The sequence below is a fragment of the Pseudopodoces humilis genome, chromosome 19 (assembly GCF_049639895.1).
Source record: "Pseudopodoces humilis isolate 2021_Gansu_Grassland_sample_001 chromosome 19, ASM4963989v1, whole genome shotgun sequence".
NCBI lineage: Eukaryota > Metazoa > Chordata > Aves > Passeriformes > Paridae > Pseudopodoces > Pseudopodoces humilis.
In genome coordinates this window covers 9,779,418-9,795,232 of record NC_142218.1, presented here as the reverse complement: position 1 = coordinate 9,795,232, position 15,815 = coordinate 9,779,418, and the positions used below count along the sequence as shown (strand labels likewise).

Genomic DNA, 15,815 nt, shown 5'->3' with positions numbered 1-15,815 from the left:
TGCCGAAGAAATATAAATTTGCCACTCTTTTTTTTTTTTTTTTTTCCTTAGTTTTTATTTTCATTTGCCTGTAACAGAGCTTTAAATACTGATTCCAAATGTAATATGCTTCCAAAGCAGCATTAGTGCTGAGTCTAAACCAAACATTATCTGATTAAATCTTGACCCAGATGAGTTTGTCTACTTTCTGTGCTTCTAAATACATATTTACCATATGTTGCCTCATATGCTGCTTTTGTTTTTTACTAATTCTTGGGTCCAAATGCTGTAATAATCATATGTTCCTTTTAGTTGTAAGTCAATCAAAGTTCCAAGTTTGAAAGTCTGAAAATTAAAGGCCATCAGCATCCATGGCCAATCAACACCCTGGTCAATCCTGATGCTGTCACATCTTCCCAGCTCCAGAATTGGTGGCCAAAGCACCAGTGGATGTGGATTTTTCTCTGCTGAGGCTGCCCAAGCACACAGCACCTTGCAGCCTCCTCAGGACCCCTTGATGCTGCAAAGTCCTGTAGTGGTTAAATTTATCTAATTTTCAAATGGGAAGCAGTCTGTGGTGCCTCTGGGAGGTGGTGATGCCTGCTCCTGCCCTAGATATCTCCCCCATGAGAGATCTCTTTCAGCCACAGGAAGGGCAGGGACAAAGCTGAGCAGCTCCTGAGGGCTGGAGAACACAGGTCAGGAGACCCCCACGGGCACCCAGCACTCTCCAGCTGGGCAGCCTCAACATCACAAGTCTTTTAGCAGCTGCTGAGCCTCCAGCCCCAGGTCACACTTGAACTGTCAGATGAATCAGCACAGAAATGTGTCAGATTGGACTGAGGGCTTTGGTTGGACCTGGCTGGTCCCTGGCTCCTCTTCTCCAGCATCTTGTAAGGAAAACAGGAAAATATGTTCTGTCTGCTGGGGAGGGCTGTGTTCTCCCACCTCTGCTTCAGCACAGGTTATAACCCCATGCACAAACCCATGCTGCTTCTCTTTTTTGTCCAAATTGCCAGAGCAATCATGAGGAGGCTGTATGGATCCCATTTTTAGTCTGCTCCTTAAAAATATCTTGCTTGTTGGGCTGGGCACAAGGCTTACTAAGCTGCATATTTATACAGAGTATTCAGACTTCTTCATCAACTTGAATCAAATTTGACAGTGCCTACAAAACCTCTGAGTATCTGGAAAATCTAAATATTTTTTAATGTGTTTAAGTATTTGCACTGTTGAAATGAAAGTGAACATAAATGCTGGTTTAATATTTATCCCGTTTGTTCGTGGATTTTATTTTCAGGGTTCTGTGACAGTAACATAAATGTAAGTTATTGCTGATACATATTCACACTTAATTCCTCTCTCCCAAACCTCTTTATACTCGTGCTACTTATTCTTGCTTGAGCTGTCTCTTTTTTTACCTGTTTCCTAGCAAATTATAGCTAGAGGTGAAGCCTTTACTAGTTCAAGCCAATTTCTAGAATTATTCAAGCATTTAATTTAAGGAAAAGTGTGCAATTATAGCAAAGTACTTTGAAAAATTTTAATCCTTAACTAAGAAGTTTGGAGTTTCTGGGATGCACATCCCCTCATCTCAGGCTGAACTGGGAGCCCACAAAACCCATGAGACAATATTCTCCAGCTTCAGCCCTGTGCTTGTGTTGTAGCAGACTCAGCATTGATTTTGGCTGCTGCAAAGCTGGTCCCATTAAACACACCTACAAGAAAGCCTCCCAGGAGAGTGGGTTTCTGTCTGAACAGCAGAAGTTGCTGTGTTTAATTTAAACATTTAACATCGAACATCCTCTCACTCCACGCTCAGAATTGATTATAAACCTCAGGATTTATATCGTCTTTCTGTGAAGGAAAGGAAAGGCTGCTGCTCCTCTCGTGGGCTCAAATCCACATGTGCTGGCCAAACCCCATTATGTACAATATTTACACATATTCTGTATGCCATCCCTGATCTGCCTTATTGCACTGCAGGTGCTCAGCCTGGCTGCAGGAGTGGCAGCTCTGAGCAGTAACAGCAGGTTTCCTGCAGCTTTATTGCAACCTGCACCTCGCCTTGATTTATTCCAAAACAAAAGCATTTCTCTGGATATCGTCACACAAATGTAATTTCATTCATCTGTGCCAGGTTAGAAATTACACCTGTGAATGGGGTTTGCTGTTGGAGTACTGGAAAATGACACTTAATGTCATTTAAGCCATATAGGACCAAACCTCACTGTCATGACACCCTGGAGAACAAATCCATGGGCTGCAGGAACCAGGGGGTTTCAAGGGAGGTTTGTCTGAGATGTTTGTTCAGTGCCAAAACCAAGCATGAGGATTTGCTGCTATTTTATAGGTTGGCAAAAAGATCCACATAAACACAAGCTGTAATAATTAGGTTGAGCCAGTAAGACACAAGTGCACTGAGTTAGAGGAAGGGAGTGGATTTTGACTCTGTTGTTTCTCCACTCCTTTTGATTTAGATGGTGGCATAGAATCATGGAATCATTAAGGTCAGTAAAGATCTCCAGGACTATCAAGACCAATCTTAATGGAAATATGAAAACACATTGGTGGTGATGGCTGAACCCAGCCTGTTATTTAGCTCCCAGTCAGCTGGGACATGGCAAAAAACAGGAACTCCTGGATTCTGGTGCAGGTCTGGGCAGTCAGGAAGGCAGGATTGGGCTCAGATGTGGAGCTCTGCCACTGATTCCAGATTCTGGGCAGAAAAGGAGCTCACTGAGGCTGTGTCTCCATCCTCTCTCCACAAACTGGCAACATTCAAACCTAATTTGCCTTGTAATGATTCTCATCTAATATTTTTTTCAGAAACAGCAGCAAAACGTGTGATTTCATGAAGAGAAAATCAAAGATGCTGACAGGGGGTTCCTGTTATTATCGTCACATTTTGGTCTCTGTCTGTGTGATCAAGTAAAGCAATGAGAATGAGGATGATTATTGTTGTCACTTGCAGCTCCTCTCCAGCATAACCTGCCCAGGATTAATACCAGTGGTTCTGGATAACCATGTTCCTGCTGAGCCCAGGCCAGCCCATCCCCTGGGACAGTGGGAAAAGGTGCTGCAGCAGGTCTGGATCTGCTCCTGCTTCCTCCTCCTGATGAAACACAGCACAGGAGAGACCCTGCAGACTGCTGTGCTTTGATTTTGCATTGCTGTGCATTGACTTTAGCAGAGAATGGGAGACAGGAGTGCTGTGAGCACCAGACACTGGAGGGAAGGCCTCATTTTGGGGAGAATCTCCTCCTGATCCAGCTGGAGGTGGCTAAAGCAGAGGCACTTCTTCTCATGGGGACAACTTCATAAACCAGAACCATGTCTTCCAATCACCCTGCATGGGTGGATCTCCAGGAACTTGGGGTGGCATTTATTTGTTTCCATCTTTATCAGCCCCCTGGAGCCAGCAGGATCATTCCCTGTGCTCCCTGTTGAAGCCCCATCTGTGAGGATTCCCTGGCTGGAAGGGTCACCTCCAGTAGCAGCTGCTGTTTGCCATGGAGCTGAGCAGGGAGGCTCCCCACCAGGCAGGAGAGGAAGAAAAGGATTGTTTCCATGAAATAACTGTCTCCTGGAGGAGTTATAATAGTAGGCTATCACCTGGTGAGTCTGGTGGGAAGGTGGGCAGAGCCCTGTCAGTGAAGAGTGATTCACTGGATAACTGTTTTACAGGAGAACTCGCAGCACTAATCACAACTTCTCAGTTGCTAATGGCTGAGAAGAGTTAAATGAAGAGTAAAAATAGCTTCATGTCTTCTGAATCCTCCATGAGCATGGCACTTGTGAGGAAGTCTGCAATTAGGCAAACCGAGAATCTATAGAGAAATGGATTTGACTTACCTGCTTGACTTTTAGCACTTGAAGAAATTCAGCCTGTCTGGAGCTGAGCATGAGACTATTGCACCTCTCCTGGATTAGGAGCATCACCTTCTCCCAGATCCTCTGTGATTAGGTTCAAAAGCCAAACAGGATCAGGAGTCCCTCCTCAAGCAACAGAGCCCACTTGGACTCCCTGTCTCCAGCTCTCTTCTCCCTTTCTTTGAGGCTGGAGCCAGCCAAAGAGCTGAGAGGTGTCGTGGCTTCCGCAGTGATGTGCTGAATGCCCTGGGTCAGTTCCCATCATGGGCTGCAGGAAGGAAGGGTCCAGCTGCCACAAGACCCTGCAGTTGGGTTTGCTGTGGGTTGGTTGGATGGTGAGGGTGAGATTGTCACATTTTCTGTCTCTATTTGCTGTCAAAATCTGCTCTAAACCAATTTCGCTTAAATTTGCAAAATTGCTTCTTCACATCATCCCTTTTACATCTTGAAGCAAGTGTGCATTTGATCAAAATCTTTCTTTTTATACTTTGAGCTCAGCCTGTGACATGTCACGCAGCTAATTCAATACCTACACATGCCCTTTTATTCCAATAAAAGACGAACAGATAAAGTGATCTCCTCATATTGCAACACAAGATGGATTTTATTTCTTGCAGGTTTGCCCTTTTTCAAGCATATCTCAGATCTCTTTATATGGCAGACTATCAATTTCTCCTTCTAGCTGGCATATTAGGCTCATAATAAAATGTGTTTGCATACTTATCAAGGAAAGCAGACAGTCTCACAGAGGACAGGGGTTTATTTCTGAGCTCCTTGGAGGGGCTGCTGGGAAGTGAAGATCTCCATTAAGGTACAGATATGAGCAGGTGAGAATTACATATTTTCCTAATGCATCCAAAGCTTAGTCCTCACAAAGATGAATTTAGGACTTGCTGCTTGCTCAGCTTGTTTGCCAGTGGTTTCAGAGGCTCATCAGTGCTATTAATTTGTTATTCTCCCAGTTATGATCCACTGAGGTGTCTCAGGTGCTTCTCTATCTCCAGGGAGACACTCAAATGAAACACCCCTTGAGAAAAGATTTTTCGGGGACAACAGCTGAAGAACTCCCAAAAGTCTTTAAAAATATCTCCTGGTATTTATGGTCAAAATTCCATATTTTTTTTTTATAAGCCCCATATTGTTATAGGCTCCAAATATTGCAAAAGCATTTCCAAGCATTGGCCTTGCTGTGCAAATTAAGCTGTAGAGGTGACAGAAAGTGTTGCCTGGGGACTTCTGCCCTCTAAAAGTATTATGGAAACAAAATCCAGGCAGATCCTGCCACCCTGACTTCAGCTTGACTTTTGCCTTTTAATTCTTGAATTTCAAAGCTCTGTTTCTCCTTGTGCCTCCCTGGCAGAGGAATATTTCTCTTTGCACTGAGGTCAACCTGCTCATCTTGCCAGCATAGCTGCAGGTAAGACAAGGGCTTCGAGTGTCTCTCTGAACCTCACACAGTATCAGAGCCAAGCTGACCTGTGGCTGCAGAATTTGCTGAAGGATCAGAGCAAATTCTGGAGAATCAAGTCATTTAAATAAATGATTTTGTTAACTGAACCCTGTCCAGCTGCCTGCCAGTTCATCTCACAGCTGCTTTTGTGAAAGTTTCTGTCATTGTGACTTCTCTTTGCCACCTGGTGAAATTAGGCTTTCTCTGATGAGATGATCATTACTGAGGAAGAAGGACTCCATCTAATTTTTCTAACCAATTTCACATTCTTGTCACCAGTGTGGCTTTGCTGATGTTTAGCAATTTCTTGTATGAATGCATCCTTCTACCCAAATCATTCTCCAGACGTTTTTCCTCAGGCATTCAGGCCTGGGTTCAAGGCTGGGTGGGCAACATTTTCTGCTTTGCTGTAAAATCATGTACTGCACTAAAAGTGAACTTGTTTTGGTTTCAACATCTGTACACATGGGCTTTGTAAACAAAAGAGAAAAACTGTAGCCTGAACTTGGGAAAAGAGAAAGCTCTGGAGTGACCTAATTGTGGCCTTCCAGTTCCTGAGGGAGCTCCAAGAGAAATGGAGAGAGACTATGAGCATGGAATGACTGAACAAGGGGGAATGGCTTCAGACTGACAGAGAGCTTGCAGAGCTTAGACATTAGGAAAAAAAAGGTATTTCTTGTGAGGGTGCTGAGACCCTGGCACAGGGTGCCCAGAGAAGCTGTGGCCGCTTCCCTGGAAGTCCAAGGCCAGGCTGGAGGGGGCTCTGAGCAGCCTGGGAGAGTGGAAGGTGTCCTTGTACATGGCAGGGGTTGGAACACAATCTTTAAAGTCCCTTCCAACCCAAACCATTTTATGATTCCAATTCAGCAATTTCCTGAGGAGCTAATTACCAGTTCTAGCACAGACACCACAGGATCACCCCTTTGCTTTGGCACAAGGCTTTGGAATGATACTCACAGGTTAGGCAAGACAAGAAGCAGAGCAGGGAAGTCTCTAGAAACAAAAATGAAAATATGCTGCAAGAGCACACACTGTTTTTCATTATAGGATGAAAAAACCCAACTTATTTTTTAACAGTGTGACAATTGAAAATATTTTCCCTTGGAGTCCAAACAGTTTGTCTGTGATTTATGAGAATCTTTAGAAAGATAGCTATTGTCCAGAGAGTTCCCCTTCTCAGTAAACATCTTTCCACTAAATCAACCAAAGATTTATTTCACACAATCTGGGCCCATTGTTTTTTTCACCCCTACATTTCTTCAGTACCTGCAGTTCCCCAAACACCACTGATGAGACTTAAAGAAAAAAAGATGTCATGCATTGAATGCAGCCCCAGTTATCACTGAAAGGCACCGAATGAGCTCTCTCTCTAACACAGGATGAAAGGAATTAACTTCCCTGGCCTTTTGTTTTTGTAGATTTTTTTTTTGTTTATCTCCTGCTTCCTTTGGTTGTTTTCTTACAGTTTAATTTAGAGCAGTCCCAGGGCTGCTTTACATTATAGAGCCTCTGGATTTGGGGCTTTTACCTGAATATGGGAACCTTTTTCCTTGGGTTGGGTGCAACAACATCTGAGCCATAATTGAAGAAGGAAAAGAAAATCCCTCTCCAGGGACTCTCTGCTCACTCTAAGGGGGTTAATAATGGTTTTGTCATCTCTGGTCTGAGATGCTTGAGCTAAGATATTGTCTGGGTAAATCTGGCCAAGGGGAAGAAGGAAATCAGCACAGCCTGAGGTGTGAGATGTGGCTGGGAGGCATCAGGGTGGGCACAGGGCTGGGAGCTGGTGCCTCTGCAGATCTGCTGGGATCAGTGGGACAGCGCCTGCCTCAGAAACAAAGGAGCCCAGGCAATCCCACAAAGTGATCCCAACAGTTTCCTGGCCACAGGAGCATGAATAAACCCTTCCTCTGAGTCTCACATTCACCAACAGAGCCCAGGTCCTGCAGTGACATCAGTGAGAAAACAGCAGGATGGAAACTGGGATTCTCCAGGCAGGGCAGGGATGGAGCTCAGCAGCTTCAGCAGCCTCTTCTTCCTCCTCCAGGTGATGATCAGGAGGGACCCTGTCATACCCTCAGAGGCTGCAGAGCACTGTCAGCACCCTCTCCTCACACAGGGACAGGGATGCCAACATGGCTTTGGGAGCAGCCCAGGCTCAGGGTGTCAGTGCTTGAAAAAATAGGAGGATGTGAGCTCTTAAAGGGAAGAATAGCAGGAACGAGCCAGATTACAGAGAACCAATAAAAGGCATTTGCAGAGGTCACAGCGTACTTTGGAAGACGTGACAAGTTTTTGAGTTTGAAACGTCACAGAGTGACTCAAAGACAGGGTAGGGTGTCCCAGGAAGGTTTCCACTGGGAATCCTTCTGGAGCTGACCCTGCTGCATCCCTCAGTGCTGGTCTCCTGGGAAAAGGAAAGGGACTTTCTGGGTGCAAGGGACTGGGGTGAAGGGTGTCTGAACACATCCTGTTGTTTGGTGACATAGAGCCAAGAAAAAAGCTCTTCCAGCCCCTTGCATTTCCAGCATTTAACAAAAAAGCTTCACACCAGGAAAGAGCACAAAGCATGCCTGGTGCTTTGTGTGTTTCCTGAAATCCAAGGCATTAAATCAGGATCTGGGAGTGTTTCAAACACATGGGAAAAGACAGTAAAGAGTGTTTGGCTGCCAGGGATTTTTGCTGTGCTGCTTTTTCCTTTGCATTTTACAATTACCAGGCCCACCGAAATTTTGGAAAACGGCATCAACTATTTGGAGGAGGGCTGAGAAAATGAGGTTAATCTGTGAATTGAGTCCTGAAACTTCCTGAAAGATGCTGGTGTGCTGTGTGAGGAGCAGGGACGGCGCTGGGCTGGAGCTGGAGCATTCCTGGCAGCCAGGGCTGTGCTCTGAGCCGGCACCGCTGCGCGGAGCTGTTGGAAGCACAGCTGGCAGAGCCAGGGCTGCAAAAGCAGATTAAACCCCTGGGGAACAGAGGAACAGCCCATCTGCATGTGCCGTGCTTGGGGCTGTGATGGAGGGTCCCAGCCAGTGCAAACTTTCCATTTAGACTCCTCTGTCAATTTTTGCGTTTGTTCCTGGAATAAACCGCAGAATTTCCAAGAAGAAACCCTGCGTGCAGCACGACTGTCTGTGTGGTGAGCACTCGTACTGCATATATAAAGACAAAATGCATTTATTGCCACGAGGAACCAGATTTGGGCTTGTTGCACTACCAGCCCAAGGGACCCCAAACCCCTTTATCTCTGAGCTAAAGCAGTTGATATCTCCTGTGTGTGTCCAGTTAATGCATCAGTCTTGGATGTTTGTGACAAACACTACAGGGTCTGTCAGCCAGTTTATTCATTATCTTTCAAGGAGTTTTGCCTGAGTAAAGGACTGAATTTGACCATGCAGTGCACAGAATACAGCAAAAGGTGCCAGAACACTAATTTCCCAGTTCTTCCTTCCCAGACACTGATCCCTCTTCAGAGTGATTCTCTCACCAACAGCACCACACACACCACAGTGTGTTCTGGGTTTTGGGCTGCCTTTTTCTTTCTTAAAGCTGTGCAAGAACACACATGCTGTGGTGTGTGATCACTGCTCTGCTCTGGGCATGTCTGTCCACTTTGCCAACCCACACACCGAGCTGTTCACACTGCAGAGCCTCAGAGGGTGAATCTGCCATGAAAACCAGAGTCAATAAATTTCCTGTGTATCAACTGGTTTGATTTAAAATACTCTTCTGAAATCAGTTCAGCCAAAGGCAGTAAATATTGTTTATTGCTCAGCCAAGCCAACACTTTATTTTGCAATAAGTTGAGTTTAGGAGTGCCTGTAAGTAATGATCCAGTCAATATTGCCACCAACAATGCTGATCGATGTCCCTTTTTCTATCACCCCTTTCTCCCCCACTTCCTTGCTTTTCAGGCACAGCATGTCCCCCCAAAAAAAATCCCTGTACACCCCAGGATTTTACTTTCCTAACCTATCCTAACCTATCTCAGACACCCCTGACTTTTAGGGGGGAGCCTGTCTACAGTGAGCCCACTGGGAAGTGATTTTAAAGGCTTCAATCGGTGCAGCATCCCCTGCCTTGTGAACCTGCTCTGGCAGGGGTTTGGGGCTGGGTGCTCCATGGGAAAAAGGTTGATGCTGTCTCGTAGTACCAACCTCCTGCAGAGCTTTCCCTTTGCTGCTTCCCGTGCCCTTCAGAAAAATCCCACCCGATGAAATCAGGCAGGAATAAATTCCTACTGACTGGAATCACCGGGAAAAAGAAAAGATGAAAAACACTTGAGTCTACATAAAGGGGAGTGAGGCTTCACCTCTGAGGCACAGTGGGACCCTCTGCTTGAAAGTCCAGGCAGTTTAAATAGATGAGGTCTTTGGGTGACATTTTCCAGCAAGATTTTAAGTAAATGCCTTGCTGTAACATTTGAGATCAGGCGTTTCTTGGTTTCCATGATTCTCTTCCTTTTTTAAGCCGCTGACACACACACACAAAATATATTAAAACGAGCCCAGATTAGCTAAAAGGTCGGCTGGTTCCGAAACAAACAGTGGGGATTTATGGTGGAGGCTTTGGAGCACCAGAAGGAAGTGGTTCATCCCTGCCTCTGCTTCGGCTGGAAAGGGAACGTGGATTCAAACCTTGCTGGGAGCAGAAGTGAAGGTGAGAAGAGATGCTTTTGTCATTCATTTTGTAGAAAGGGAATTCACAAATCCCCCAGGGCGTGAGCTGGCAGCGGGGAAAGAAAAGAGGCGCTACAGAGAGGCAGGAAAGGGGTGGGATGGGAAAGGGGTGGATATCTTGGATGTCTTCCTTTGGCAGGCTCAGCCTCTGCCCGCTCCGAGACCAGGGCTGAGTCTCGGGCTGGAGCAGCCGCAGGTGTCCAGTCCTGTGAAAGCCAGCTGAGGACAGAAGGGACAACCTGACTGAGCAAAAACTTTCTGGAAAGGAGGAGAGGTTGATCCCTGTGTGGGGAATGCAAGGCTGCATCCCAGGAGAGGAGCTCTGTGCTCAACGCCCTGTCTGAGAAACAGAGCTGTCTGCCCGGGAGAGTGAGAATCCTTCATGTGTGGCTGAGGCAGATCTGACAAGGAATTCTTAGAATTTACTACATTAATTAGCTCATAGAAACGTGCTGCTGAGGCCTTTCCTGATGGGAACACTCAGCCCATTTTTGGGGTGGTCCCTACCAACTTTTGGGGCCATAGCTTCCCTGTGCACTTTTAGGGAAAGGAGAGATTTGGCTGGTACAAACTGCGCCAGCCTGTTGAAGTGTTGATTGTAGATCATCAGCCACATTATTTCCAGGTACCTGCTATTTCAGTTTGCAATTAGAATGATTATTAAACTATATTTTTTTTGATATTCCTTGCCAGTACTTGGCATGGAGGGAAAGTGGAGGAGGCAGCACATGGAGCACTCAGGAAGAGTCACTGGGGTAATTCTCTCCTTGTTGTCAGCCGTGCCTGAGCATCGTCTGTGTGCAGAAACATGAGGCAGCAAAACCCAAACCAGAGCATTTCTGCAGACAGCTATTGATATAAACGTGCACATTCACACTGCAAAATTAGACCAGCAGATGGGTATCTTGTTTGTGGGAATAGCAACTGCTTTTCACAAGGCCAAAACGAAGTTATAGCACCAGAAGGGACAATAACTCTTTATTACAGATAAAGATCCCAAAGGAACTCACTCGCTGCATCTATAGGAGAGCTGGTTTAGTCCATATTTGTGGGTTTGTGCTTAAATCATGGGGCTCTGAACTCCCCCCAGCTTGGAGGTTGAGGGCTGGGGACAGTGGGCAGGAGAAGGTTTGCATCCCAGCTGCCACTCTCCTTCATGCATCAGTACACGCCACCAACTTACCTCATGTTCCACTTTCCTTTTCCAGGATAAATACTCTTGATCTATCCCAAGACCTTGTCCAGGGGTCAGGAGCAATGGGGGAGACCAGCTGGGAACAGCAACTCTGACAAACTGCTCCCAACTAATAGAAATTTCCTAACAGAAGAGCTTAAATGGAAGGAACATTGGTGTTAAGAGATTATTAGTCATTCTCTAAAGTAGAGTGGGATGAGTGCCAGAAAATATTTCTCTCTAAATTGGTATGAATAACATGACTAAATAAATCTGGTTTTGGTTATTCTTCCATGGATGGATGGATGGATGGATGAATGGATGGATGGATGGATGGATGGATGGATGGATGGATGGATGGATGGATGAATGGATGGATGATGGATGGATGGATGGATGGATGGATGGATGGATGGATGGATGGATGGATGGATGGAAGAGGAGCAAAGCTGGGGGGAATATTGACTCTTGGTGGATGGCTGGTGAAAGTTTGCTGTTTGTAGTCAAGAGATGATTTAATTGACTGAAGAATTAAGCATCTTTCATCAGCTAGGTAAACTGTCTGGTGAACACAGAGCCCCCTGGATGTTGGAAACAAGGCACTCAGCATCTGCTAAGGAACAGGAACACATATGCTGTCTTTGGATAAACCAGTGATGCCCTAAGTGGGAATTTCCTCCATCCTTTCCATTTTTAAAGATTTTTATCTCAAAGGCAACTGAGTGGACAAACAGCTCACCAGAGTCTTACAGGGTGGCTGAAAGGGTAACTCCATCACAGACCACTCATCCTTGGGGAACCTTTCCCTGTGGAGGATCCATTTGTCACCTTCAGCCTCACCACGGCACCCCCACAGCCCCTGTCCCTGCAACAGGGAAGCTCACAGAGGAGCCTACATCCCCAAATATGAAGATATTAAGGGAAAAGTCACTGATAGGGACCAAAGCAAAGCAGCTGAGCCATGGCACTGAGGATGCCACAAGCAGGTCAGGGCACAGGTAGGTATTTTTCGGTGTGTTCTCCCTTTCATTTACACACATTTATCCTAGCAGCAGCAAAAGCTGAGTGGATATTTGGGAATCAGCAGTACTTACAGACGTACAAGAGTGTCAGAGCACCCCTGATACCTCTCCTCACCCTGTGGGGGATGAAAGAGGGGGCTCAGACCCACAAGCAGCCCCTTACCAGCCCTCAGCTTCCAGCTGTGCCTCTGTGTCTGACTGAGTGAGGGATGAGGAAGGTGTGGGGGGAGTCTCAGTGGGGAGTGGATGCGCAGCCCAGCCCGGGACCTTCTCCCTCCGTCCCTCCCGACACGAGCCGCACTCTGGGCACCGAGCTGGGGCTGCAAAACCCCTCTGGGCGGCGGGGCCGGGGGTGCTCTGCGGGGGTGCCCTGCCCGGCGGGGAGAGCGCGGCTGTGCGGGGTGTGTGTGTGTGTGTGTGTCTGTGTGTGTATATGTGTGTGTGTGTGTGTGTGTGTCTCTGTGTCTGTGTGTGTGTATGTGTGTGTGTGTCTGTGTGTGTGTATGTGTGTGTGTGTCTGTGTGTCTGTGTGTCTGTACCGGTGTGCGGGTGTGTGTAGCCGCGGGGAGGAGGCAGCCGGGGCACACATCGGGGTGGGTGTGGGAGGCAGCCGGGGCACACACCGGGGTGGGTGTGGGAGGCAGCCGGGGCACACATCGGGGTGGGTGTGGGAGGCAGCCGGGGCACACACCGGGGTGGGTGTGGGAGGCAGCCGGGGCACACATCGGGGTGGGTGTGGGAGGCAGCCGGGGCACACACCGGGGTGGGTGTGGGAGCCGCGGGGAGGAGGCAGCCGGGCTGGCTCCGAGCGGGGGGCGCGTCTCGCAGTCGCACACGCGCGGCAGCCCCGGGACCGCCGGCTCCTCCCGCCGCATTAAAACGAGCCAAGTTCCCCGGCGGGGGCAGCTGCGGGCCCGGGCGGCGCTGCCCGGCGCCGGGGATGCACCCGAACGCCACGGCCCCGGCCGTGCCGCTGCAGCCGCACCCCGGCTATGCCAACGCGTCCAACCGCTCCGACCTGCTCCCCAAAGTGCCCGACGAGGAGGACCTGGACGTCAACACCGACATCTACTCCAAAGTGATGGTGACCGTCATCTACTTGGCTCTTTTCTTGGTGGGCACCGTGGGCAACTCCATCACGGCGTACACGCTGGTGCGGAAGAAGTCGCTGCAGAACCTGCAGAGCACCGTGCACTACCACCTGGCCAGCCTCGCCTTCTCCGACCTCCTCATCTTCCTCCTCTGCATGCCCATCGAGCTCTACAACTTCATCTGGGTCCATCACCCCTGGGCTTTCGGGGGGGCCGTTTGCAAGGGCTACTACTTCCTCCGGGACGCCTGCACCTATGCCACGGCACTCAACATCGCCAGCCTCAGCGTGGAGCGCTACATGGCCATCTGCCACCCCTTCAAAGCCAAGAGCATCATGTCCCGCAGCCGCACCAAGAAGTTCATCAGCTGCATCTGGATCGCCTCCTTCCTGCTCGCCATCCCCATGATCTTCACCATGGGGCAGATCTACGGCAAGGACCAGGATCCCGACTCCCTCATCTGCACCGCCATCGTGGACACCTCCACGCTGAAGACCGTCATCCAGGTGAGGACCCAGGCCCCCTCCCCCGGCTGCCCAAACTTTGCGGAGCCGGGCGGGGCAGGAGGGGGAGGATGGATCGGGGCTCGGCTCAGGAATGGGGGTGTCCCGGGCAGCCCTGACGGGACCCAGCACCGGCCCAGGGTGAGCTCAGGAGGGATTCCTGCGGGGTCTCGGCTCCGCTTGCTGCGCCCCTCCCCGCACCCGCTGCTGCCCCGCCACGCTGAGCAGAGACCTTGCACCGGGCTAAATCCTGCTCCATGGTTAATCCGGCCCCGGGCCTCTGCAGCCCTCCCCGGAGCTCCTTCCCCTGCCCGGAGCTTCCCTTGTCCCAGTCCGGAGCTCCCGGTGCTGCACAGCCCGGGACAGCCGGCCCCGCTCCGCCGTGTCGCGCCGGGGACTCTCGGGTCCCCCACAAAGGTGGCCAGAAACCCCCAAATCTCCACCCTTTCTCTTAATTTTCTGCATCTCCTTCCCTTCTGCTGGAAAGCGGCCAGCAAGTTCAGGGGGAATAAAACCATTAAAACCCCCTCTCCCACTTCGTTGTGTTGAGCCAGAGCCCTTTTCTTCAGTGTAGTGACAGCTCCTAATTTCAGAAAGTTTTGGATACAGGGTGTAGCATGGGCTTCTGGAAAGGACCTGCACCGTGGAAGCCAGAGGCTGCTATTTTTGCTGTTTTGGGGAAATCCGTAGCTGGTTTTAGCAGCCCCTCCTGAGTTGAGCACGGCTTTGCTGCTCTCTGCACGGTGCTGAACCCAACACGCCCATGCGTGGAAGGGATTTCAGCATCGGCACTCGCCGTGCTCCGGCGGGTTGTGGCGTTTGTTTACTGGAGCATTGAGCTTGAAAAATGTAAGAGACACGGAAGGAGGGACAAAAGAGAGCAAGACACCAATCTCCATAGTCCCTTGGCTGCCAGGCTTGCATGTGATAGCTGCTCAATTTTTTATTTGGAACATGAATTTCAGGTGGGGTTAATCAGCGGGCAGTCGGAATTTAAGGCTGCGTGTTTATTGAAGTCTTTGGGATATTCCCATACTTGAAGGGAGGGAACTTAACTGGAAATGAACCAGAACTATTCCTTCCTACTAAAAGCAGGTGAGGGTGTGTGCATTTAGATTTAAGACCAGAGTCAGTAAATGTTTAGACATAACCCTCCCAGTTTCCCTTCTGTACTCTTCCAGTAAACCAAAATCAAGCACTGATAGCAGTCCTGGATTCCCTCTGTGTTTTGTCATGATTCCTAACTTTCATCTGAAGTGGTGAGGACTGCATTTCTCCTGTAGATGCCTGGAAGGTTTTGTCAGCGGCAGCCCAGCGTACTTAACCCAAATTCTCTGCTCTCTGAGGAGACGTGAGACATCTGATTTGAGAACAATGGGACTGAAATGCATTATTTCCACTCATCTTCCTTCTAGGATTAAACTGATGCTCATTGTTACCATGGTAGGGCTAAAACCAGAGGATTATTTCCTATCCATATCTTTGGAGATTACACTTTAAACAATTCTCAATGTACCTTTACAGTCTTGCCGTTATTCAGGCTATACCTTATCCCATTAGCCAAGTCAGGAGTAGGAAGACATGAATGCATTATGTGTAAGTGAATTTCACCTGTGGGCTTTTCCTCATATATATATATATATTTAATTAGCTAGTAGATTAATTTAAAAGTTAAAAGAAAGAGGCAGCTGTTGGGGGAGAAGGACAAACCAAGCCCCAAACTGTGTCAGTCTGTTCCTTCTCGGGGGATCTGGCTGCAAAAGTGGCTTTGCCAAGACTAGAAGGTTATTTCATGGTTTCACTTCATTCCTTTGAGCACAAGGAAGCATCACACAACGTGAGGCAGGGCCCTGGACCGGGGAGGGCTCTGGGGTGAATAAGCAAAGCAGCTGCAAGTCAGGTTTGAAGTGCGTTAATGGAAACCATTGCACAGCGTGTGAGCCGGCGCTCTCACGGCGTAAGCCGTGCAGAGGTTTAAAAAAAGACAAATGATGGAAGATCCGGGAGAGAAAGGGCAGTGCTGATGTGGAGTGTGACGTGCAGA

The 15,815-nt window shown here is 48.4% G+C and overlaps 1 protein-coding gene across 1 annotated transcript in view; it reads left to right on the top strand.

Moving 5' to 3' along the window:
* The first annotated feature begins 13,079 nt into the window (after window positions 1-13,079).
* NTSR1 (neurotensin receptor 1) overlaps window positions 13,080-15,815 on the top strand; it is a 54,368-nt gene continuing 51,632 nt past the window's right edge. Inside the window, exon 1 of the mRNA XM_005524811.3 lies at window positions 13,080-13,774. Coding sequence (XP_005524868.2) covers window positions 13,118-13,774 — 657 coding nt within the window. The 5' untranslated portion in view covers window positions 13,080-13,117. The remainder of the gene's footprint in view (window positions 13,775-15,815) is intronic.